This window comes from Nerophis ophidion, linkage group LG04, assembly GCF_033978795.1.
Source record: "Nerophis ophidion isolate RoL-2023_Sa linkage group LG04, RoL_Noph_v1.0, whole genome shotgun sequence".
Taxonomy (NCBI): Eukaryota; Metazoa; Chordata; class Actinopteri; order Syngnathiformes; family Syngnathidae; genus Nerophis; species Nerophis ophidion.
In genome coordinates this window covers 53,778,205-53,804,678 of record NC_084614.1, presented here as the reverse complement: position 1 = coordinate 53,804,678, position 26,474 = coordinate 53,778,205, and the positions used below count along the sequence as shown (strand labels likewise).

The 26,474-nt window shown below is 39.4% G+C and overlaps 2 protein-coding genes across 6 annotated transcripts; one reads left to right on the top strand and one right to left on the bottom strand.

Moving 5' to 3' along the window:
• Positions 1-810: 810 nt before the first annotated feature.
• LOC133551556 (sialidase-3-like) lies at positions 811-5,940 on the bottom strand. The gene is made up of 3 exons (XM_061898375.1): positions 5,487-5,940; positions 5,099-5,339; positions 811-2,653 (listed from the first exon to the last, which is right to left on the bottom strand). The coding sequence occupies exons 2-3, from the start codon at positions 5,321-5,323 to the stop codon at positions 1,655-1,657; spliced, it is 1,224 nt and encodes a 407-aa protein (XP_061754359.1). The 5' UTR covers positions 5,324-5,339; positions 5,487-5,940; the 3' UTR covers positions 811-1,654.
• Positions 5,192-25,253, top strand: xrra1 (X-ray radiation resistance associated 1). Of its 5 annotated transcripts, none has more exons than XM_061898368.1 (17): positions 5,192-5,704; positions 6,675-6,780; positions 6,848-6,919; positions 11,995-12,067; positions 12,135-12,232; positions 12,295-12,446; positions 13,721-13,816; positions 14,743-14,852; positions 15,669-15,706; positions 15,773-15,844; positions 15,911-16,004; positions 16,082-16,188; positions 18,134-18,265; positions 22,726-22,855; positions 22,967-23,082; positions 23,178-23,245; positions 23,333-25,253. In XM_061898368.1, exons 1-17 carry the CDS (start codon positions 5,604-5,606, stop codon positions 23,439-23,441), a joined length of 1,674 nt encoding a protein of 557 aa, XP_061754352.1. In that variant the 5' UTR covers positions 5,192-5,603; the 3' UTR covers positions 23,442-25,253. The 5 variants fall into 5 exon arrangements, with proteins under 5 accessions (XP_061754352.1, XP_061754350.1, XP_061754353.1 ...); XM_061898366.1 differs by having other exon boundaries at positions 16,082-16,206; XM_061898369.1 differs by having other exon boundaries at positions 5,593-5,704; positions 6,647-6,780; positions 16,082-16,206.
• Positions 25,254-26,474: the final 1,221 nt, after the last annotated feature.

The following is a 26,474-nucleotide window of genomic DNA, read 5'->3' as shown; positions in this document are numbered from 1 at the left end:
CTCAAAGATGCTCAAAGTGATTGGGAGAAGGTTCTATGGTTAGACGAGACCAAAATTGAACTATTTGTCCTAAACTCTACACGTCGTGTGTGGAGAAAGAAAAATGCTGCCTATGACCCAAAAAACACTGTCCCCACCATCAAGCATGGAGGTGGAAGCATTATGTTTTGGGGGTGTTTCTCTGCCAAGGGCACAGGGCTACTACACCGCATCAGTGGGAAGATGGATGGAGCCATGTACCGTGCAGTAATGAGGGAGAACCTCCTCCCCTCTGCCAGGAAGCTGAAAATGGGTCGTGGTTGGATCTTCCAACATGACAACGATCCAAAGCATACAGCAAAGGCAACAAAGGAGTGGCTCAAGAAGAACCATATTAAGGTCATGGAGTGGCCCAGCCAGTCTCCGGACCTCAATCCTATTGAAAATCTATGGAGTGAGCTAAAGGTCCGAGTTGCCAAGCGACAGCCCACCAACCTGAATGATCTCGAGAGGATCTGCAAAGAAGAGTGGGCCAAAATTCTCCCTGATATGTGTGCTAACCTTGTGGTTAACTACCACAAACGTCTGACCGCTGTGCTTGCAAACAAAGGCTTTGCCACCAAGTATTAACTGCTTTTGTCTAGAGGGATCAAATACTTATTTCCCTCAATGAAATACAAATGAATTAAAATATATTCTTGAAAGTTATTTTCTGGATTTTTGTTTTGATATTCTGTCTCTCCATGTTAGAATACATATCTACCATTAAAAGTATAGAATGATCATATCTTTATTAGTGGGCAAACCAACAAATTCAGCAAGGGATCAAATACTTTTTACTCTCACTGTGTGTGTGTGTATATATATATATATATATATATATATATATATAGCCTGGCCCCCGCCAAATTATTTTAACCCAATGTGGCCCCCGACTCAATAAGTTTGGGGACAACTGATGTAAACTATGCTCGTATGTGTCACACAGAGGCACAAGGATATTTTTTTTTTTTTGTGGTCAGCTAATAATTTTTGGCAGTTGCAAGTTGCAAAAAAACCATCGCTTTGAGGTACATCTTTTTTCAGTAAGAGCTATTTGATTTTTTTGTTGTGAAATGAAAACGAGGAAGTCAAAATGAAAAACGATGACCCCAAAAAATAGATCAATGAACCGTCACTGAAAAAGATGGATGTGAGGCGAAAATCTAAAAACTGACATTAAATACCCAAAATATACTTTACCTTTCTATGTGCATGTTTAAAATGTGTCAATGAATTTTTTACACTGTCTATTAAAAAAATGTACAATACAAAAATGTATTCAAAGTTCTCAACTTAACGGCAGTGTTCTGACACCATGTGACCTGATCCGTCTGTTAATGAATGCGTCGCCCCGGCAAGAATCAAACTCTGATCATATTTCTATGTAATGAAACCTAATTCAATTCCATGTGTTTGTTTGTCTTCACACTGTCATAACAACCCCTATCTAAATAGTTGTACTACTTTAATAAAAGTGATATCGGTATTCTAAAATAGAATGGCCACCATTCTAAAATAGAATGGCCACCATTTGAAGAGATCCTTAACTGAAGTAAACATCCTGCATGCACGAGAGGAACACTAGTAAACACAGAGATGTTAGCCTAGCATCTTTCATGCTGGGATATGTTGTTCAGCACATTTTGTTGTTGTTTTTCCTGTTTGTCTTCATGACATCTTTAAGCGTGAACGACACAAACGCAATCTGCTCCAGTTCACTTTCCTTTCCGCATTCCATCAGGCACGAGAACTGGTCTTTGTCCGGGTCGTAGGCCAGGTCTGAGTACCCGCTGGGCCCGCAGTGGAGGATCCTGGGCCGGTCCCACCCTCTGGAGTGCAGGGGGGATCGGTTCAGGTAGACGCCCATGTCCCGCCTAGTGCGCTGGCTGGTGGGGTGCATGAAGAGGAGCCACGTTTGGGTGTCCGGGGACGTGTCACACGCTTTGTTCTCTGCGTCCTCGCAAGGGATGAACTCTGGCGCGGGGAAGCCGACGACGCTACCTTGACAGCCTCTCGGCTGCTCCACTAGCTCTCGGGCCGTGCGGGGTTTGTCAAAGCAGACGCCGCTGTTTTCGCTCAGCGCCTCGCGTCGGTGGCCTCCGGAGTTGCGAGCGTTGCAGTAGAGGTGACTTCTGCCCTCGTGATCGATGATCTCCGCCATCTCGCACTCGCATGACTTCCTGCGCAGCATCTTGCCAATGTGCCAAGTCTTGCCAAAGTCTGCGCTGTAGATGGTCAGCGCCCGTGGGCAGACGGTGTGAGGAACAGGGAAGGAGAAGCACCTATAGGGAATGTAGTAGGCGTACGCTGGGATGATCAACCTCCCGTTCTCCAGTTGGACGCCGTGACCGGGGCCGACCGCGAACGTGGCCCACTTGCCGATATCTTGTCCGATAACGCTCTCCGTGACGTCCTTCGCCTCGCTCCAGGTGCGGCCGTCGTCGCCGCTACTGACGTAGCAAAGGCGCGTTTTGTTCTTACCTGTGATGATCTGGCTGTGCTCAGTGGTGTGGCCCAGGATGCAGACGAAGAATAAAAACAAGGTGCTGGTGTTTTTCTCAAACACTGGGCAAGGATTCATGGTGCGGTGCAGCGGCAGGCATGCTGTTGACAGCTCCTCGCTCGACAGCCACTGGAATGACAGGACAGCGCTTAAATTGACTGGGTGGACGCTTTTATTGCGACATTTAATAAGCTCCCTGTGCTTTTTAAATATAAGTCGTATTACAATTTTTTTTCTACATTTAAAACACTTCCTTGGGGTGTACACATGTAATTGTGTTTTTTGTGTCACGATCCGTTGTACGGATCATGTTTTGTTTAATTTTGGACTCCCTCAATTCCTGTTTTTGAGCACCCCTAGGTTTGTGTTCTAGTTGCCATGACTGCAGATTGTTTTCACCCGGCCTCTGATTAGTGTTCGGGACGCTCACCTGCTTCTGGGCACTAATCAGAGAACTACTTATTCCTGTTGTTCGCCAAATTCAGTGTGGAGTCCTTATTTGCTTACATGCAACAAGTTATGTTGTTTACCCTTTGGATCCCTGCGTTAAGCTTTGCCTTATGCTTTTCTTGTTGGCTATTCCGTTAGCACCCTGTGCTATAGCCACGCTTGATTTGTTTGTTTGTTCCTGCCTGACTTATGGAAATTAAATCATTTTCTTACCTGTACCTTGCCTCTGGAGTTTTCCGTCTGCATCCTGGGAGAATGACCCACGCATAAACGTGCAACCCAGACGTGACATTTTGGCCAAAATTTTGCATAGATTACAATGAGAAAGGCATCCAAAGGGCCCTATTTGTTGCGCTTTACCTGACACATAAAATGTGACGAATTGGGGGGTGCACTACCCACTATATATGGAAGTGGAGTGTTGAATATCTTAAAATTTGATTTGTGGCAATTCCCTCTTTGACCAAAGCATCAAGTGCTATGTAGAGCGGCACTTTTCATCATTTTCAGCAGACTGCAATTGCAAAATTAATAAGCCCCCCCCCCCTTCCTCTCACGCGAGATGTACCCAGGAATGGGGCCATATGAATCCCTTCCTTACTCTCTGTTTTACAGACTGTTTCCAGCTGCTTTCTGACCCGTTTGTTCTGGAGGCGCAATTTTGGGGGTAGTCTTATTTACGTGCCTCCACTTTGACTGCGTACATGTTGTACTTTTTAATGCTTCCATAGGTAGTCCGTGAGAACTATATACTACTTTATATTAGGCGCAAGACGCATGTTCATGTACAAGCCAGTCAGCCCCACAACAAGAGGATAGAGAAAAAGAAGGATTTTATTGACGACAACGTCAGACTACAATGGTGGACTCGCGCAAAACACATTAGCTACATCTCTACCATATATGGATAATCCACTGATGTCGAACTTGGGAAAAACGTCACTCTTGGTGCATAATCAAAATAGCTCATTTGAAGGAAATCTGAAGGAGGGCAAGATTGTTTTATAAATATCTACGCTATGCCTCTATGGTATGATTTAACATTTACAGGACTCTTTCAAATCCCAAATACACAAAAACAGATACCAATAAGTAAGTAAAGTTGGTTTTGCATAATAGGCCCCCCTTCAAAACATAATAATCCTCTGTTTTGACTTTGCACTATATGCACCATTGCCTTCTTCACATGTTATTGCCAGAACAGAATGAATTCACCAGTGACAAAGTTCCTTATATATTTTGATAGTGAATAGTGGAATAGCACACATGTTTATGTTGTGTAGTTAAAGTGCACTGTATCCATTATCCTGTATCATTCTTACAATATACAGTAGTACCTCAACTTACAAGCTATGACACTTCTATGAAGTGTGGCCTCAGCTTTGTAACCTGACTCTCGCCAGATCCTTGAAGTTTGCTGAGCTCCACACAAGGATCTGGGATCGAGGGCAATGCAAACTCCTTCAAGATAGCAAAAAATAACGAACCAATTAGGATCGCCGATGTGACGTAACGCCTAAGCGACTGTTTGATTTAAACAAAAATGGCGGCACGCAGCGAGGAGTCGTGTGCTGACATTGATTCTGCTATTAAAACCTTTTTGTCAAATCTATCGAATATTAATTATTTAATTATTTTCGCTCTGTTGTTATCCAATATGTCGGCTGTTCTGTTTTGGATTTCCCAGCGTCGCTCTCATCGTCAGGGGTTGATTTGTTGTCTGTCTATCTGTGTTGGCCCTGCGATGAGGTGGCGACTTGTCCAGGGTGTACCCCGCTTTCCGCCTGATTGTAGCTGAGATAGGCACCAGCGCCCCCCGTGACCCCAAAGGGAAAAATCGGTAGAAAATGGATGGATGGATGGTTGAAGTAGCACGTCATTTAAGATAACGGACAAGTGGTTTATCCAATCACATACATTTATTTTTTTTACAAGGCCCCACCTTCTGAAATACATCTCCTGTTGAGAAGTCCCAGATCCTTGTGTAGAGCTGAGCGAACTACAAGGATCTGGTGAGAGTCAGGTTATCAGCTTTGTCCACTGCAACCACATTATTTCCCTCAATTTCTCTCTACATTAGCACACCATTTAGTTGCAATCAGGGGGTCACTTTTAAATGAATACCTGAACAGATCCGTCAGCATTCTGCACCCCTTTTCTCATGACAATAAGTTTGGCATCGCTGTCACGAGGAGAAGATCTTTTCTCTGCAAAGGCAAGGAAGGTACGACTGTGCCTCAGATAGACGAGAGCAGGGATTCTGTAGGTGATGCCATCTGGCTCCTTTTCAAATAAAGTTATCTTTGGTGGCTCATCTCCACAGTCAGCTTTGGATGGTGCGTTCCCCATGGTGCACCAGCAGCTCCTGTCAGAACATGCAGCACGTTTATTTACTAATTAAGTAAGTGCCATGCAGCGTCTTGCTTGGTTGCACAGCGAGAGGAATAATTCACAGTAGCAAAAACGTGATGGCGTTTTTTCCAACACGGATAATACAATTCAAATGCCATACCTTCAGTGTTTACTCGTCACATTTGTCAACCTTGAGCTCTTCGTGACCGATGCACTGTCTAATTATAATATGTGGCCATAGAGCTGCGGCGATCATGACACTATAAGGACACAAGAGATGAAGACGCGGAAGAGAGAACTACTTCCTACTCACTTCCGTGTTCGTTTGGCGGTTTTCTCTCAAACGTTGGCCCGGCTTTTACTTTACAGGTCATCAAGGTACTCGTTAGTATTATCGGTGTCGTTGTGTTGCCTAGTGCACTCTAGTAAGACGCGAGGACTTATTCAGTAAGAGACTACACAACAAATAACACTCATTCGTGACAACTCAGGAAGCCATGGGCATGCGCAGTGTGACCTCAATGTTAGGAACTTCATAACGATAAGTATTTAAACCAGACCTTCCCACCTTCAAAAGCCTTCTCAAAACACACCTCTTCAGATCTGCTTTTAACCTGTGATTAGTGTTCTGTGTCTTCTAATGTCCTGTCTTATAATTGTCCTGTCTTATTATGTATTTTACAATGTACTGCTTTTATATTTCCTGTATTTCATATTATTACTTAAAATTGTTTTATATTTTAATTATTTTTTTATTCTGTAAAGCGTCTTTGAGTGCTCAGAAAAGCGCTATATCAAATAAAACGTATTATTATTATTATTATGATTATTATAAACCTGGATCTGATTAAAATAAACACGCCTATCGCCAAATCCATCCATACATCCATTTTTTGGGTTTGCGGGGGAAGTTTACTACATATAGTGTAGTAGACGTTATTATTTATTTTTCTTAATCGTCTAACTCACTACCGCCTTCTATTGGACGGGAGGTCATGCGCGTCCATTGTGTTGCTAGGAGATGTACTGTACTGTGTAACACACTCCAGTAACAACGTATTTAAACATCGATGCTTTTGACTTTAAAAGTTACAACGGATTTTCGGACGTTAATGTGTCAGAAGGAAGAAGGTAAGTCCATTGTCGAGTAGTCTTGGAAGAAATAACTATTAATAAAATCTTTCTGCTTATTTTTATGTGAAATGTTTTTGACCATTAGTGTTTCTGTTGAATTATCTTGTTCTTTCATTTTATCACATAAATCATGAAACAAGTGAATACTATATATTCACTTTTACTAACCAGACATGTTTCTCATAGGTGCTTCTCACTGGCTGATATCTTTCAGAAAGGCAGAGGAGCAAAAAAGCATGAATTTGTGCAGAAGACAAAAGGAGAGTTGTGATAAAGAAAAGAGCTGCCATGGATGTTATACTTTAGACAGAGACTTCCTGGTGAGCCATTTTTTAAAATGAAAATTCCCTTTTTAGGCACTGTAAAAACATGTATTTTATCCTGCAGCTGCAACTTCATGAGGTTGGGGAACCATCTGAACTTTGCACTGTCAACATCAGTGAGCAGAAGCTGGATGCTGTAAGAACCTATTTGACTTTCTAATACAGGGGCGTCAAACGTGTTTTCATTGAAGGCCACATTGCACTTATGGTTGCCCTCAGGGGTACGCTTATAACCGTGAGTAATAAATGTGTAACGGTCTCATTTTTTTTTCCACAATTGCCTATGCATTTCATCACTATATATTTTTTTACGTACTACCCCCCCCCCCCCAACCCCCCCCCCCCCCCCCCCCCCCCCCCCCCCCCCCAAAAAAAATCTGTAGACTGGAAGTTTAGTCACCAGAATTTAATGTAAAAATGATGGTCTATTTTTACAGCACAGTAAATACCACTGTTTATTTACAATAAAATTCTGGCAACAGAGCAGACAGATTTTTTAATTGTAAAATTGACGATTGTTGTTTTTTGTGGTGTATTACTGTAAGTATAAAAATAATACAACTGTTTTTTTAAACGGTAAAATTCCAGCAACTGAGAGGCCAGTTTTTTTATCATAACATTGATGGTTGTTGTTTTTGTGGTTTACTGTAAATAGAAAAATAACACCACAGTTTTTTTAAACGATTATATTCTGGCGACACAGCAGACTGTTAACCGTAAAATCTATGGTGGGGTTTTTTTAAGCATAAAAACGGTACCACTGTTTATTACACTAACATTCTGGTAATTGAGTGGCCTTTTTTATCGTAAAATCGATGGTTGTTATTGTTTTGCTGTGTATTACTGTAAACAGAAAAATAATACCACTGTTTTTTTAAATGGTAACATTCTGGCAACCTTTTTTTTTTTTTAACCGTGAAATCTATTGTCATTTTTACAATGTAGAATTTATAGGATAACTTGCTTTGAAATCATAAGTCAATCAGTCATTTATTTTATTGTTAACAAAAATGTTTGTAATGTATCATATGATATTTGTTACATTATTAGGAAACACGAAACTAACACTTAATCTGAGAAACAGTGAATAGTGATCTAATGCGGTCCCTTGAACAACTCAAAGGCACAGCAGAGAAGAAGCTGGAGAAAATGGGAAACATCATCTATCAATACGGAGCAGAACGATTTGGATTGTTGGAGATGAAAGTTGCTAAACAACCTCCCATTCCACCCATTTCCAGGAGACAACAGGAAATCAAGCGCCTTGTCAAAGAACTGAGACGACTCAGGAAACTGTGGAAGAGGGCCCCAGATTTGGAAAAGGGGGGCATACGCGCTCTCCAAGCTGACATTAAAACACGCCTGGCATCCCTCCGCAGAGCAGAGAGTCTACGCAAACAAAGAAGGAAGAAAGAACAAACAAGAACACGGTTCTACAAAGATCCTTTTAAATTCCTGAAGACTCTCTTTACCAAGGAGAAAAGTGGGGTCCTAAAAACAACAAAGTACGAACTAGAGGACCACCTGAGAGCAACTCACTCTGATCCAAGGCGTCATGAACACATGGCCATTCCTCCAGACATTCCACCAATCGACCCCCCAAAGCATCAATTTGAGACCGGTCCTCCAAGATGGAAGGAGGTCGAGAAGATTGTCCATCGGGCAACAACAGCTTGAGCTCCTGGGCCAAACGGAGTCCCATACAAGATTTACAAGAACGCACCAGATGTCTGCAGGATTCTTTGGAGACTCATGAGAACGGTATGGCAGAAGAAAACCATTCCTAAAGCATGGCGTAGGGCAGGTGGGATCCTTATCCCAAAGGAGAAAGACGCCGCAAACATCAGTCAGTTCCGCCCAATTGCCTTGCTAAACGTGGAGGGTAAGATCTTCTTCAGTGTTATTGCACAAAGGATGGCCGAGTACCTGCACAGAAATAAGTATATAGATACATCAGTTCAGAAGGCAGGAATACCAGGCTTCTCTGGGTGCCTAGAACATGCCAGTATGATCTGGCACCAGATCCAAATAGCAAAGCGAGAGAAAAGGGACCTTCACGCAGTCTTCTTGGATCTGTGCCCCATGAGGTCCTCTAGACTGCCTTCAAATTTTTCAACATCCCAGATACCATCATAACCCTGGTAAAGGCAAATTTCATGACCTGCAGTTCTGCTTCTCAACACCGGAATTTACCACCTCATGGCAGCAACTGGAAATAGGCATCATGGCCGGATGTACTGTATCTCCCTTGGCATTTACCATGGCCATGGAGGTCATCATTCGAGCCTCAAAATGGGTCGTAGGTGGACAAAAACTGGGCTCTTGCAGACGCCTCCCTCCCCTCAGAGCCTACATGAATGACATCACCACTCTGACTACCACCATCCCGTGCACCAGGAGATTACTTCGAAAACTCGAGGAGAACATTAGTTGGGCTCAGATGAAGATTAACCCATCCAAGTCACGCAGCATCTCAGTGGTGAAGGGAGTGCTCGCTGATTTGCAGTTCTTCATTGGAGATATCTGAGCAGCCAGTCAAAAGTCTAGGAAGGCGATATGATGCAAGTCTAAGAGATAAGGACCAGGTGAAGCAGGTGTGCAATGACATCAAAAGAGGCCTACTGGTGATTGACAGTACCCAACTTCCTCGGAAGGTTAAGTCCTGGTGCCTCCAGTTCGGCTTACTACTCCGGGTGATGTGGCACCTGGCAGTTTATGAGGTGCCCATCTCAACAGTGGAGAACCTGGAGAGAAGAGTCACCGTCTACATAAAAAAGTGGCTTGGAATTCCACGTTGTCTCACCACCATAGGCCTTTACGGTGACAGTATGCTCAAGTTGCCCCTTACCAGTCTTACAGAGGAATTTAAGTGTGCCAAAACACGACTGCAGTTGACCTTGAGTGAATCCAGCGGTTAGGGAAAATGCACCAACATTGGTTTCAGGGCGCAAGTGGACACCAGCAAGAGCAGTTGAAGAGGCAACAGCAGCTCTCAGACATGCTGACATTGTGGGGAATGTTCAGCAAGGTAGAGGAGGCCTTCGACTTACGTCTAGTCGCCCTGCCTGGAGAAGTGCCACCGTGCCAACACGGAGGAAGATGGTAGTGGAGGAAGTACGGCGTCAGGAGGAGGCCTTGCGATGGGCCAAGGCAGTCACCCTTGGCAAACAGGTTCGGTGGACTTCGTGGGAAGGCGTTGAAAGAAAGAAGTTTAGCTGGAGGGATGTATGGGCCATGGAAGCAAGGAGCTTAAGCTTTGCCATCAGAGCTACCTATGATGTCCTTCCGACCCCAACCAATCTCCAGCAGTGGTTCGGCGAAGATCCATCATGCGCCCGTTGTGCTAAGCCGGCCTCCCTCTGACACATACTCTCAGGTTGCAAAACCAGCCTCACTCAGGGGCGATACACTTGGCGCCACAACCAAGTTTTGAAGAGCCTTGCTTCCACACTGGAGGTAAAACGGTCCAACATCAACACACTACCACCACCAACATCAAATAACTCATGGAGAACTACATTTGTCCGTGAAGGGATCACAGTTGCTGGGCACAACGTTAACCCGTCAGAGAGAAATCAGCTGAGTCCAGCACGCGACTGGAAGATGCTGGCAGATGTTGGCAAACAGCTGATTTTCCCCACCGAGATTGCCACTACCTCTTTGAGGCCTGACCTAGTGCTCTGGTCCCCTTCCCACAAAAAGGCTTTCATTGTTGAGCTCACTGTACCCTGGGAGGAATCCATGGAGGAGGCATATGAGAGGAAACATTTCCGGTATTCCGAGCTGGCCGCGGAAGCTAAAAATCGTGGCTGGAATACTGAAGTCCGCCCTGTGGAGGTTGGGTGCAGAGGCTTTGTGGGAACCTCTACCACAAAACTGCTGAGGGACTTGGGAGTCGGGGGCCAGTGCCTGCGTACAGCAATCAAAGCCGCCGCTGAAGCAGCCGAAAAGAGCAGCCGGTGGCTCTGGCTGAAGAGGAATGACCCCAATTGGGCCCCCAACTAGTGCATCAGGAGGTATGCGGTCAGGCAGAACAAAATCTGACTCAGGGAACCGGACGACCCTGCCATGCATAGTCCCCTGATAAGTCTGCCAACAAGGTGACTATCATGGCTAATTGGACTTGGGTTGCAAGCTCAGGTCTGATCATCCTGTAGCTGGCCGCCTCTGGAGAGGGTGTATACTGTTAAAGGCCGAAACACCCAGTGACCCAGAGGAACACTACTGATGATGCGCACCCGTAAATTATTTTATCCTTCAGGTCTTCCATTCACGTTCACTGTTCACCTACAAGGCCACCAAGTGTATGTGCTCACAAAGGATGCGAACACCTCATTCTGTTTTTAAATTTGTTTTAGGAGTCTTTTTCCATGTTTTTAGGAGTATTTTTACGTGTTTTATGAATTTTTTACGTGTATTAGGATCTGTTTTTAAATTTGTTTTAGGAGGGGTTTTTTTACATGTTTTTAGGAGTATTTTTCCGTATTTTATGAGTTTTTTACGTGTTTTAGGAGTCTTAATGTGTTTTAGGTGTCTTATTATGAGTTTTAGGAGTCTTGTTATGTGTTTTAGGAATAATTTATGTTTTAGATGTCAATGTGCATCTCTTCGGAGTCATTTTATGTGTTTTGGACTCGGTTTTAATGTTTTAGAAGTTGGCTGTTGTATTTGTAAATGTTTTACTCGTCATTTAATGTGTTAAGTCATTTTATGCATTTGTGTTTCGCACAAGAGGTAGAACATCTCACTCTGTGTTTTCTGGAATCAAAAAATTATTATTGCAAATTATAAATACTTTTGAACCTAAATTCATACAAATGTAACCAACAATACATTATTAACATGAACAACATTTATATTGCATATTCAGACAGAATTAAGGCAAATATTTGAGTATCTATTTTTATTTTAAGATTTTTTTTATAATGTATGATAATAATATTTGTGAAATTATCAGATAATTTTGAACAACAAAATATGCAATTTCATGCAGTACATCTATTTTTTTTTTGTCCAAAATGGAAGATTTAATACATTCTGTAAGAAAAGATAATGTACTTTATTGACACATATTATTTCACGGCTCTTACGGGCCACATCAAATGATATGGCTGGCGAGATCTGGCCCCTGGTCTTGAATTTGACACCTCTGCTCCAACATGACTTTTCAGTGCATAAAAATACTTTGGTGTTTATTTTTTCCTTGCTCAGGTCAAGCCAGAAGACCTCAAGGCATTTGACAACGTCGCCTACGTGGATGCATCCATTAACTCCCTCTCTTTAGGTCAGACAGCTTCCACTCAAAAGTTAATTAGTTCTGCTTTAAACATGCCAACGGTGTTTTTCCAAAGGCTCTTTTGGCAGTTTTGTTTCTTTAAAAGAACTCAATCTGGCTGTGAACGGCCTTTGCAATGTCACCTTTGATGCAATAGACTTTCCTCATATTCAGGTAAAATAAGCAAACATTGAAATCATTAAATGTCATTTAAATAATCACATTTTGTCTTTCAGGTTTTGGATTTGTCCTACAACTGTTTGTCAGCTGATGATGTCGTCTCCTTCAGCCGCCTTCCTCTACTGAAAGTTCTTCATCTGACCGGAAATGAGCTTTGTTTGTTTCCGCCTCATTTTGGATCACAGTATCAAGACCCTCTCTCAACTTTGTTAGTATCTTTAATGAGACATGTTTACTGGCATCGTGCAAATCTGTCAATAGAGTTACTTCCACAGGAAATAAACACATAAGAAAATGTGTATTTGTATTTGAAGATGCAATTTCCCAATATTTCAATCGGCCAGGAGGGGGTGCAAAAATTTAATTTTCTTTGTTTTTAAACATTTTACTATACTATACAAACACTTGTACTCCTTTAATTTTAACATATTTCAGGATGAGCAGTTTACAAACAGGCTAAGTGTAAACAATTACAGCCTAAATAAATACAGGAGCAGATCATGATAGAATAGACTTGAAGTATTTGGTAATATTGAAGTGTATTGTTTGATCGGTTAAAACCGACCAAATTTAGGATTTACTTTGAAAAAATACAAATGTGCAAAACTTAGTCGTCAATTGGAATATATAGGTATCTTTACACCAAATGTGCAGCCTCTAAAAATAAATGAGTCATTTTTCAAGATTATAATTTCAATTGTGTATGTTAACATTACAGAAAATCAAATTGTCTAACATTAGGGTACATTTTTGCTTCAGAAAAATCCCTATAGGGAATTTTATATAAATCTTTTTAAATTGTATTCCTTTTACTCTAGGAACAATTGGATGAGTTGTGTATTTTGTCAATATTTTCCTAATTTCTACTATAGCTACAAATTTTTATTTTTATAGAAGTTTTGTGTGTGCCTTACTTAGTTTAAATCAAATATTTGGTAAAGATGAATAAATGTCACTAAAGCCTTCTGTATTTATAACCAAGTAGCACCAAGTTGAATCTACGAAAGTAAATGTCAAATGTAAATTTAATTTCAGTTCAAATAATTGGGAAATGCAATTTAATTCCATCCACCCATCCATTTCCTACCGCTTGTCAGTGGAGATAAAAAGGAAATTATATATGACATGTAATTAGCAAATTAACATAATTCTGATGCGTTGTAAATCTAACTCATTTCAAGTGGTACTTTTAGTTAAATGTATTCAATGTTTTGATTTAAATCTTAACATATTCTTTATTGTTTTCACTCAAATTTATGGCAATCAAAATCTATTCAATCATATTAAATGTCACTTTGTTGCCATTATTTTTAAGGTAACCCTTTTTAAATATTCTCTTTTGATTGTGTCTGGAGAATAAACTTTAAAAACACACCCTTTAAATGTGTGTTGGTACACTGTTGTACGTCATGTTTTTCTCAGTGGAAAATTTATTTGTGGGTTGCCGTATGACATGTTTTGTTTGTTTCTTGTTTTGCAAAGGCACACTGAAGATCCTTTTAACGCCCTGGAGGTCCTGATGCTCGATGATAACAAATTGTCCTCAGAGGTCTTTGGCAGCCTCTCAGCCCTCAAGAGGTACTGATGTGGTTTGTGAGTTTCGTTGCATTTGAGTTTGGACTTTTTTCAGGGCTCTCCAGCCCTAAAATCGAGGAAACATAATTTTTGTTGTACAAATTCAGTAATTTAAATACAATACAGTACCTGGAAAAAAAAAAAAAAAATTGACATTCATTGGACAAATTATGTATACAGTGTATGTATATATATATATATATATATATATATATATATATATATATATATATATATATATATATATATATATTTTTTTTTTTTTTTTTTTTTTACATTAATGTAATAATACATAATTATTCACAAAATATGTTTCTCTTTTTAAATGAGCCTTTATCTACACTTTTGACTTTTTATACTGTTCAAAATGATTTGTTTTGCATGTCATTTGTATGCCTCATAAATCTTTTGGACAGTTGGGTACGAGGAGAACTTAACAAGATCTTTGGAATTTCTAACGTCGTAACTTTTTGTATGGAAACTTGCCACTTTTCCAGCGGTGGCTAACGGCCACTTTTTAGTAGTATTTGTTGCTTTTGTTTTGGAAATGTTAGACAGAAAGTGTTTGTTGGATACACGAATGGTGCATGTATTTAAACTGGAGTAAGGCAGGAATGGAAAGATTTTTTTTGTTTTCAGGGAGCTAAAGACCTACCTCATGGTCACTGCGCCACAGATGGTTGTATAGTACTGTCAATAGTAATGTCAAACAATGAATCAGAACACCCGTAATCACACTTTTGAAATTTGCATAATTTCTTGCATAATTTAAATTCCCTTTGTATACAATAATTGTTTTAATGCACATAATGTATTTGCTTAAAACATATTAAGCTTTTTTTTCATGCTTTTGTAAATAAAATTAGAATATTATTACTTTTTAAGTAGTGATAATTGTAACAATTTCTACTTTTTCTCTCATTTGACAGACTGAAGCACTTAAACCTACAAGGTAACCGCATCACAAAAATACCATATTTGAATTTGATGACCGGCTGCTCCAGACTCGCGCGGACCCCCCTTGAAAAAGAAGGATGTGGTGAGTGACTTCAATATTGGGTTGTAAAACTTTTTCCAACAATGTCCACATTTGTAGAAAAACTAGAACATGCTTGAGCCACTTTGATATTCTTCTCTTTTCTAATCAAACGTACAATATATGGTTAAAATATGCTATGCAAATAGTTAACATTTAATAAGCACAGAAGGTTAGTCTTTTTTCTATTTTAGCCAAGTAATTTACAAAAGGTAAACATGGTAGACTATAGGCTACTTGGAACTAGCAACTACACAAAAGCTAAGCACACAATAGCACACAAGCTCGACATATGTAATAAGTGTCCGAAATAAACAATATTGCAGTCTAAAACACAACAAATGTATTAATGTAAACACGTATAAAATAATTATAGTTGCATATTACTTACCATATTTTTCAGACTATAATTTAAAATCTTAAAATCCTTTTCATCGACAGTGAAAATTTGGTGATTTTTGGTAATTTGGCAAAATTTTTTATAAAAAACGTAATTATACGAAAAGTAGGGTATTTGAAAACTGAGGTGCAAACTTTCTGTCTTTTCAAAGTGACCCTATTTGTTATTGTTTAGTTTTATTTGTCTGTATTCCCAAGCCTGAACAAAACAAACCGTTGGCTCACTGCTGTGATATACTTTAAATACCCCTACTTTAACTAACCCACACCTGAATACTGTTTTTGTTTCATGTCTTTTCTTTGTATATTATATTTATATTATTTACGTATATTTGTATACATTGCCATTATCTTTCTGCACTGATTGTCTGAGAGAAATCACATAGTTCTGTTCATCTGTCATGACTTTTTCCAATCCAGCCCTTGATGAACAGAGGAGTTTTAGCACCATGTCAAAGGTAGGGAAATAAGCTTTAAGTTGAAAAGTTTCAATTATTCTCATCTTTGTTTACATTTGCGTCAAGGAGAGTGACTTCCTGAGAGCGTTACTGTCACCTCTACCAGAGCTCCAGTACCTTGATTTATCTCACAACAAGGTGCCCTAATGGAAACTCATTTTAATGTCAGCTACTTATCCTCGTCAATGGTTTGATCTTCGTCAGATTAAGGAGGAGGAGGCGCTGCTGCCTGCATCTGTTTTCTCAAAGCTTCGAGAAATCGACATTCGCTCCAACGCTTTGACCACAAAGAAAAGCGGTAAAGAAATGTTTCAGGTGTTCTTAATGCTTTGACAATCAATTTTATTGCATGAAATAACTCATGTTTCCACACAGGAAACCTCCCACTGCTGACATATTTCCTCCAGGAGAAGATGGCAATAACAGTGACATGTAAAGATGTCAAGCATGGACTCCAGATGCCTGCTTCTATTCACCAAAAGGTTTTTGATGGGTTTGTGGTCAGTTCAACACAGATAAATAATCTCGATATAACAACTTATTTGCAAGATAGGCGAACTACAACCGAAGGAAACAAGTCTGGAAAATGAGAAAAACTAAGAGAAGTTATTATCTATTCAGAGAAAAACATTTAATTTTGGTAAAATGACCAGAATTGTCCTTGTTTTCTTATTGCATACCTGTCAACATTTCCATTTGAAAATAAGGTAAAGTTGATGCAAAATGAGAGACAAACAAGGAAAATAAGAGAAATTCTGATCCTTCCACTAGAATATATTTTTTTAATGATTAGAATTCCTCTTATTTACCTTAATCGTATACCTGTCAACATTTGTATTTTAAAACAAGGGAACCTTTCTTGAAAATAAGGAACATTCTGGCCTTTCCACCAAAATTTGAAATACTTTCTTCCAAAAAATTGCAATGACAAGAAGTTTCCTTTTCACTCACTGCTAACTGTCAACTTTTGCATAAAAATACTATAAACTTTCTAGAAGATAAAGGACAATGGTACTTCCCCCCAAAATTTAACTTTCAGTGGAAGGACTAGAATTTCATACATATCAAATATTGCAATTGAAAGTAAAAACAACTTTGGGGAATAAACAGGGGAATTTTGATCTTTATACTAAATTTTGAAATGTTAATGTAAAGACTAGATTTATCCTTATTTTCCAGAAATGTTACCTTATTTTCTCTTAAATACAAAACTTAACGTCAGTTTTGTCCTAAAAAATACAAAAAAATGCCCAAGTAATCAACTTAATATATACAGTGGGGCAAAAAAGTATTCAGCCACCGATTGTGCAAGTTCTCCCAGTTAAAATGATGACAGAGAAGTTACAGGTCTGTGAGAGCCAGAGATCTACCTTGTTTGAAGTGACCAAATACTTATTTTCCACCATAATTTACAAATAATTTATTTAAAATTCCTAAAATGGTGAATTCCTGGATTTTTTTTCACATTCTGTCTCTGACAGTTGAAGTGTACCTGTGATGAAAATTACAGACCTCTGTCATCATTTAAAGTGGGAGAACTTGCACAATCAGTGGCTGACGAAATACTTTTTTGCCCCACTGTATTTTTCAGTGTGATTCTAGTTCTTCTTCGTTCGAATGACATAAACAAACTTTATTGACAGATTTATTTCCACAAATCAACAATTTATGTAATAAAAGGACACTAAGGGAGTAAGTTGTACATGTTTGTGGACGGCAAATCTGTCCGACAGAAAGAGACGCATAGTCATGAGGCTCTCTCAACGATGCTCCATTCAGGTGGCACTCTAGAGCAGTGGTTCTCAACCTTTTTACAGTGATGTACCCCCTGTGAAAATTTTTTTTAATTCAAGTACCCCCTAATCAGAGCAAAGCATTTTTGGTTGAAAACAAGAGAAAAATAAGTAAAATACAGCACTATCTCATCAGTTTCTGATTTATTAAATTATATAATAGTGCAAAATATTGCTCATTTGTAGTGGTCTTTATTGAACTATTTGGAAAAAAAGATATAAAGAGAACTAAAAATGTGTTGAAAAATAAACAAGTCATTCAATAAATAAAGATTTCTACTTAAAGTGCCCTCTTTAACATCAATATTTATGGAACATGTCCACAAAAAATCCAGCTGTAAAGACTGAATATTGCATTGTTGCATTTCTTTTCACAGTTTATGAACTTACATTCATATTTTGTTGAAGTGTTATTCAATAAATATTATTGTAAAGGATTTTTCAATTGTTGCTATTTTTAGAATATTTTTAAAAATCTCACATACCCCTTGGCATACGTTCAAGTACCCCCAGGGGTACGCGTACCTCCATTTGAGAACCACTGCTCTAGAGCCCAAAACTTTAGCTGTAAGCTTTCTTACTTAAAACAAAGGCATATCTGTACAAAAAACGGACTCCAATTGTGTTGTTGCAGGTCACGGAGGTGTCACACAAGCCTTTGTTGCTGCATCAGTGTGGTCCTGCTCGAATCCAGTTTGAGGAAGGGAAGTTGGCAGTGGGGTCAAAGAGTAACTTCAAAACATATGAACACGTCTTTGTCACAAAGGTACAGTCTGTCTACTTTTGCAACGGTCTCCTATTATGCAAATGCACCAACAACTTCACGCATTAAAAAAATACAGACTTCACCACACGTCTCAAAATAAAGCTTGGAGCTCTGCTAATTAATATCCATCAGTCTTCAAGTTTAATCATTCTATTTTTCTTCCGTAAATAGGCATCTATTGTAACCCAGCTGGATCCTGTAGTTTAAAAGAGGCTAAAAGCTTGTTTTTAAAATCACAAAAATGTGAATGGGGTATTGTTGGCGGTTTTTGAATGGTTATTTATTGGATTTTATGGGCAAAATAGAGGACCTCCCATTGGCACTTGTATTTATTTTTCTTTAATATTTAGAATACATTTTTTTAAAATCCATCCGCCGTCATGTCTTTCATAATGATTGTGAACGATAGGCAAAATTCCCCAAAAAGTGCAGTTCCCCTTTAAGGGACTGATTAAAATGTTAAAAAGTTGATGTGTTTTGTTGTCTTCTAGCGTTTTTTTAATGACGTTTGTTTTATTCAAATGTAAAATATATATTATTTACTGTCTTAGCAGCTTAGCCACTTGCGAGGATACTACATCGCCTGCAGGATGCGTTTGTTCGCTTGTTCCTTAGACTTAGACGTAGACTTAGACAAATTAATGATCCACAAGGGAAATTTTTCAACACAGTTGCTGAGTTACAATGATGGAGAGTGTAAGGATGGAAAGGACAATGCAGGTATAAATAGACTAGATATAGCAATATGAAATATAAAATATCTGCGAATATATACAATATATACTTAATATGTGTACAGTATATTATATATACAGATATATCATGTCTATAACATACATACAACATATGCCAATTACAATGTATAATATTACAGTATATGTGGCAGCCCCAGCATAAAATAGAGAGTAAATCCAGCAGAAAATAGAATATAGACATTAAAAACAAAGAGAAGTAGCTGACATAGAAGGTGTCAGGTAATAGACAGATAATATCTATTGCTGTATGGGGAGTGATTATACAGCTGGATGGAGTGCGAAATGAAGGAGTTCTTGAATCGCAGAGTGCGTGAAGGAAGCTGAAGGAGCCTGTTGGAGTATGAACTCCGCTGTCTCTCAATTGTCTGGTGGAGTGGGTGGGCAGGATTGTCCATGATGGCCAGCATTGTCCATGATGGCCAGCAGTTTGTCCCTCACTGACACAAACGCCTCCAACTGCGAGCCAATAGTTTGGCCGGCATTCCGGATCAGTTTATCAATCCGGTTTGAGTCCCTTTTGCTGGTGCTGCTCCCCCAACAAACCACTGCGAAGTGCATGGCACTGGCCACAACAGACTGATAAAAGATCTCCAACAGCTTGCTGCACACATTAAAGTACCTAAGCTTTCTCAGGAAGAAGAGTCTGCTCATGCCCTTCTTGTAAACAGCATTGCAGTTGTCCTTCCAGTCCAGTCTGCTGTTCAAATAAACTCCCAGTTACTTATGCTGCCCCACTACTGCCACCTCCAGGCCCTGGAACTTGATGGGCTCCACCGGGGTCATACTCTTCCTGAAGTCGATGACCAGCTCCTTGGTCTTGTCCACATTAAGGACCAGATGGTTCGCCTGCATACTTGCCAACCTTGAGAGCTCTGATTTCGGGAGGTGGGGGGTGGGGCGGAGGCATGGTTGGGGGCATGGTTGGGTGGGGGGCGTGGTTAAGAGGGGAGGAGTATAATTCACCAACTCAAGTATTTCATACATATTTCATATATGTATATATATATATATATATATATATATATATATATATATATATATATATATATACATATATATATATATTTCATATATTACGCCTGTACTGGCTCACCTGCACTGGCTTCCTGTGCACTTAAGATGTGACTTTAAGATTTTACTACTTACGTATAAAATACTACACGGTCTAGCTCCATCCTATCTTGCCGATTGTATTGTACCATATGTCCCGGCAAGAAATCTGCGTTCAAAGGACTCCGGCTTATTAGTGATTCCCAAAGCCCAAAAAAAGTCTCTGGGCTATAGAGCGTTTTCATCTCGGGCTCCAGTACTCTGGAATGCCCTCCCGGTAAAAGTTCGAGATGCCACCTCAGTAGAAGCATTTAAGTCTCACCTTAAAACTCATTTGTATACTCTATCCTTTAAATAGACTCCCTTTTTCGACCAGTTGATCTGCCGTTTCTTTTCTTTTTCTCCTATGTCCCACTCTCCCTTGTGGAGGGGGTCCGGTCCGATCCGGTGGCCATGTACTGCTCGCCTGTGTATCGGCTGGGGACATCTCTGCGCTGCTGATCCGCCTCCGCTTGGGATGTTTTCCTGCTGGGTCCGCTGTGAACGGGACTCTCGCTGCTGTGTTGGATCCGCTTTGGACTGGACTCTTGCGACTGTGTTGGATCCATTATGGATTGAACTTTCACAGTATCATGTTAGACCCGCTCGACATCCATTGCTTTGCTCCTCTCCAAGGTTCTCTTAGTCATCATTGTCACCGACGTCCCACTGGGTGTGAGTTTTCCTTGCCCTTATGTGGGCCTACCGAGGATGTCGTAGTGGTTTGTGCAGCCCTTTGAGACACTAGTGATTTAGGGCTATATAAGTAAACATTGATTGATTGATTGATATATATATATATATATATTTCATATATGTGCATATATATATTTATATATATATATATATATATATATATATATGTATGTATGTATGTATGTATGTATGTATGTATGAAATACTTGACTTTCAGTGAATTCTAGCTATATATATATTTATTTTATTATATATATATAAATAAAATAAGTAGTTGAATTTCTGACGGCACCTATCAAATACACAGTAATAAAAACACAGTTGTTCTACTAATTGTACTTTGCTTGCTGGTTACTAGAAAAAAACAAAAAACACTTACCTTTCACTATTTGAGTAACCTTTGTTCTGCCATTTGCGTACTGGCAAGCGATCTCCGAATCCGGGAACATATCCTTCACAGATTTGTTGTAGACATCCGCAAATGAGAACGGGATGTTGATATCCAGCTATCAGCATAGCCATCTTTGTCTCAGCATAAGTTACACCATCGGGTCTCCATTTTGCAAGGTGGCCCATAATCCTGGGTTGTGAACGATGCTGCGCTGCGGACGCTTTGTGCTTTGCTTACCGTTCATGGCTGAGTATATCCGTTCGGCCGCCGTGTTCAATGGAGAAGTCTGTTCTACAAAATCTGCAGGCAACATACCCCTTCCCCTTCGAACTCTCCTGGATAAACTGAAATTCTTGTTTCCATTCGTTTTGTAACTTGCAAGCGTATTTCTTCATTTTGCTTGTCGACGGTGTAATATATTGGGTTGGAATCAATAACCAGGCGACGTGATGAAGTTACGTCTCTTTACTGTGGGTTTCAGAACAGACCCCCTAATGCATATGTTCCTTTACTGCACTTAAATGTAGAATGACTGTTTCAGAACAGACTCCCTAATGCCTATGTTCCTTGACTGCACTTAAATGTAGAATGACTGCACTTAAATGTAGAATATATGTGGGATATATTTAGATTATTCATATATTATATATATTATTTATTATTATCATTGTTTATTGTGAGCGAACTGTGGTGCTGAATTTTCCCCAGGGATCAATAAAGTACTTTCTATTCTATTCTATGTACAGTAGTTGGCAGTATTGTCCGGTTTAAGAGGGCCACAACATTGCTGAGTCAGGTCCGCATGGAGCTGGAGGGAGCATGGCCTCCAGCTCCGCCTGAATTTCAGGATATTTTCGGGAGAAAATTTGTCCCGGGAGGTTTTCGGGAGAGGCGCTGGATTTCGGGAGTCTCCCGGAAAATCCGGGAGGGTTGGCAAGTATGTTCGCCTGAGACCACTCCACACAGTTAGCGATCAGTGTCCTGTACTCCAATTCCTTTTTCTCTCTGACACACTTGACCACAGCAGAGTCGTCAGAGTATTTCTGCAGGTGGCAGAACCTGGAACTGTACTGGAAGTCTGAAGTGTACAGGGTGAACAGGAAACGAGACAGGACAATCCCCTGTGGAGCACCTACACCACTGACCACAGTATCCGACTGGGAGCTCCCCAGTCGCACAAACTGGGGCCTGTCAGACAAGTAATCAGTGATCCAGGAGACAATTCCTCTCAAATTTGCGGGACTCATCTACAATGTGTCATCAACATGCATAATCAAGATATTTTTAAAAGCTCTATTCTACATCATTTATATGATGTATATCGCACAACCCTAATTCCCAGGAGGGCTTACTAATAGTACCTATAAACTGTCTAAACTCCAGCATCAAGGCAGTTACCGGTATTTTGAATTATTGTAAAATATTTTCGTATGATATGAGACCTTTGAATGAAAGACTGATACCAGAAATGAATCCAATGGGTTTATATTGAAGGAGTGTCGGTACAATGACATTTTAACGCTATTCAGGCAAACAACTTCCCTGAAGACGTCCATACGTCCATGAGACTCAAAGACAAGACCGCGCCTGAAGGGTTTTCTCCCAGCAGAAAGAAGAAGATGGACGCGAAATCAGATCCTGATGTGGTGCGGCCCGTTGGTGAGGACCGGCGGCTATTTTTACTCTTGTACTTCATGCAGGCCTACAAAAAACGTTGGCTACACAATGCACAATGGCCCCATGCTGAAGCGGAATGTTCTTTTTTAACAGGAATCCAAACAGCTGTTCAAATGCTGGAGCGCACACTGAAGAATCTTAATATTAACAGACTCTCCAAACCAAAACTCAATAGCATCCAGACGCCGTACAGACCAAGACTCAAACGGGTTTGGACAGACGAGAATGCTCGCTTTATTGTGAATTATTTCCACTTTAATACATTGTGACATTTTATGATGGGTGTATCAACTTTCTCACACAGATCAAGGAACCACCACCTTTGAGACCAAGACAGAGTGAACTACTTGATGAGATAATCAAGGACTTAAGGTCAAGCACCTTTAGGTTCTCACTTTTCAATGGCCGCTCTTGTGGTTTTTACACAATTTAAACATATTCTTTGGTTTTCTTGCACAGGTGCTGTAATACTGGAACTGGTTTGAGGAAGAGAGAACACAAGGAGGCACTCAAGCTGCTGAGGGATTTGGAGACACAACACAAGCTCCTGCACAGGAAAGTAATGTAACAAAGAAGGAGCCAAGAGTGACTAGGTAAAGTGTTGCTGAATACATATTATAATCTGGAAATATCATTAATATTAGGCATACTTTTTTTCTTTAGACCAGTGGCTAAATGATTTATGAAATTATTTAAATAATAGGTGACTACTGTAAATGGGAAAAGTCCAAGTTGTTTAGCAGTAACTTAAACTGATGATGTCCCTATGACATCATCACGTATCCTCAGACAGTTTACACAGTCCATAAACTGACCTGGATTTTCCTGCCGGTGATTATCAGTGACAAGTTGCAAATGCACCACACAGTTCCATCTGGTCCACAACACCCTGAACTTTGTGATCCTGCGAAGTGAAAATTATCTACTAATACAAGCAAAGCTCGAAAAGACAAATTGCACAATCTGCATATCTTTTATTAAGTCCATATGGCCTCTGGAAGTCTTTCCAGATGATTCACAATTACAGAATGTAAACCAAATTTTTGGATTGGTGCATTGTTTTGCGTTTGTTTAATGTTGAATTGAGTATATTGATGACTACACATAAATATGGGCCAATAAAATTAGTTCTATCAGTGGTTAATAAATCAGATAATTTTGTTGAAATTCTTAAATATGACGATTAATGTGAACTTGTCAACACTGGATAGATAAATGGGCTCAGGCATTATTCACCCCGTGAGAGAAATGTTGGATATAATAAATAAATATATTTTGTTAATCCCACGAGGGAATTTAGGGATGTAAAAATGTGACATAATAAATGGTTTTGGCACTCAGTAGCATAGTTTTTTTAGATTCACACTCTGATTTGAGAAACAATGAAAAAAAGATGAACACACTCTAAAAGGGAAAATCAGTTATAGATTACAGTACATAATATAATAGAAGAATATACAAATAAAATGATATATATTTTATTTTTTAATGTGTTTTATTTTCTAATGCACCTTTTTCATATACTTGCCAACCCTTCTGTTTTCCTCAGAAAACTTTTGTATTTTGTCCTTCAGTTCCACCACCTTGATGTTTGAGTTTTAATAGTTTCCCACATGTTCCACTATTTTAACTATGATGGGGGAAAAAATCCTCTCTGCATTCTGCCGTAGGAGCACAGCTTCTGGTCTAAGCAACGCTCAGGCCACATCAGCGTAACACTTTCTCTAACCGCTAGAGTTGGACCTTCGAGATAAAAGCATGGCAGTAATACAACACAGTTGTAGACGGACAGTCATGAAAATAAAGCAAATTCTGGTTTTTCCATCAGATTTTTAAACAGTTTTTGGAAAAACTGTAATCCCCTCACACACCCAAAAAATAACTTGGAAAGAACAATTTATAATGTTCTCCCAAAAAATGGAAATATCAGAAATTTCTGCATTTCCCTTCATTGCATAGCTGTCATTACCATTTAGAAAAATAAGCGAACATTCTGTAAAATAAGGTACAATGAGGAAAATAAAGCAAGTCCTGATATTTTCACCAGGTATTTTGTTTTTTCCCACCAAAAACTGGAAAGATCAGAATTTCCATAATTTACTTATTGCAACCTGTTAACATTTTCATTTGAAGATAATATACATTTTCTGGAGAAAAAAAGGACAATCAATGAAAATAAAGATAATTCTGGTCTTTCTAGCAGATTTTTCAACAGTTTTTGGAAAGACTGTAATTTCCATAATTTACATATTTTATTGCAACCTGTCGACTTTTGCATTTCAAAATAAGGTAAACTCTCTCGAAAAAATGGACAATCAATGAAAAAAAGGGAAATGTGGTCATTCCACCAGATTTTCAAAGACTGATCAAAGAATGGAATCCACCCTCCAAAAAAATTGCTAATACCATAATTCCCTCATTGCATAGTTGTCAGCATTTGCATTTACAAAATGATGTAAACTTTCTGGAAAATATGGCATAACGAGTGGAAACATTCTAGTCTTTCTACTTCACATTGTTTTTGAAAACACCAAAATGTCAAACAATTTCCAGAAAGTTTCTCTTATTTTCTTTTAAATCCAAAACTTAATGGTTTGTTCCTGGAAAATGTACAACCAGTGTATGTTTTCCCCAAAAGTATGCAACTTTATATTTTTTTTCAATGTGGTCCTCCTGTTGGAATGACAAACGCACTTTTTAACAGAGCAACATGTAATAAAAAGGTGGCACTTTGTAGATGAGTGTCAAAGAGCACTAACAAAATAGACGCCAAAAAAAGAAATCTCTATTCATCTGATCTCTACTCAGGTGTTACAAGCTCATATCCTGTTACTGTCCGTAGTCACTCGGCACCAAGGGAGTGCAGAAAATAACATCTTTGAAGTATTTGTGTATAAACACCACAGAGTGCAGGCATCGGCTTTGAAAGCAAACACGTCTGTGAGACTTAATTATCTTCTAATGCAATTTGCTGCGATTCATTCACTTGCACTTGAACACATCTTGCTGCAGCACGGCAATAAAACATTTCATTCATTCTGAGTGCATTCAACTCAACAAGGATGGCTTGATTATACTGCATCACTTGGTGGAATGACATGAAATGACTCATTGACGTGCTTGTTTTGCATTTTTTACGCGTATTCTGCCTTTCAAAAGAAAGAGTTGGTCAAAAAGTTTTGGTGACAATTGATTTTCCTAGCATTTTTGAGTTATCAAAAACACAAACATTTGTGAGGTCGGAGGTCACTGCTGTTTACAATCACGATGGGCCATTCCACCGAATTGTTGCCATTTACTCATCGTAACTCTCTAAAAATGAACTTACATTTATTTAGGTCGGTTTTTCATCTCTAAACTGATAATACAAACATTGAACTATTTAAATGAACCCCATCAGAGGCACCAGCCCAGATGTCCGCAAAAGGCTGCAAGACAGCCCCTCGGGACCCAGATCCTTAAAGGGCCCCTTTAATGCTGATAACAGGTATTTCAGAGTGGTGGACATAAAAATGATATCTACAGGTAAAATTCACTCCAAAATAAACACAATAGGGATTTTTTTCATCACATTTTGGAACGCCAGTTTGTAGCTCCAAAA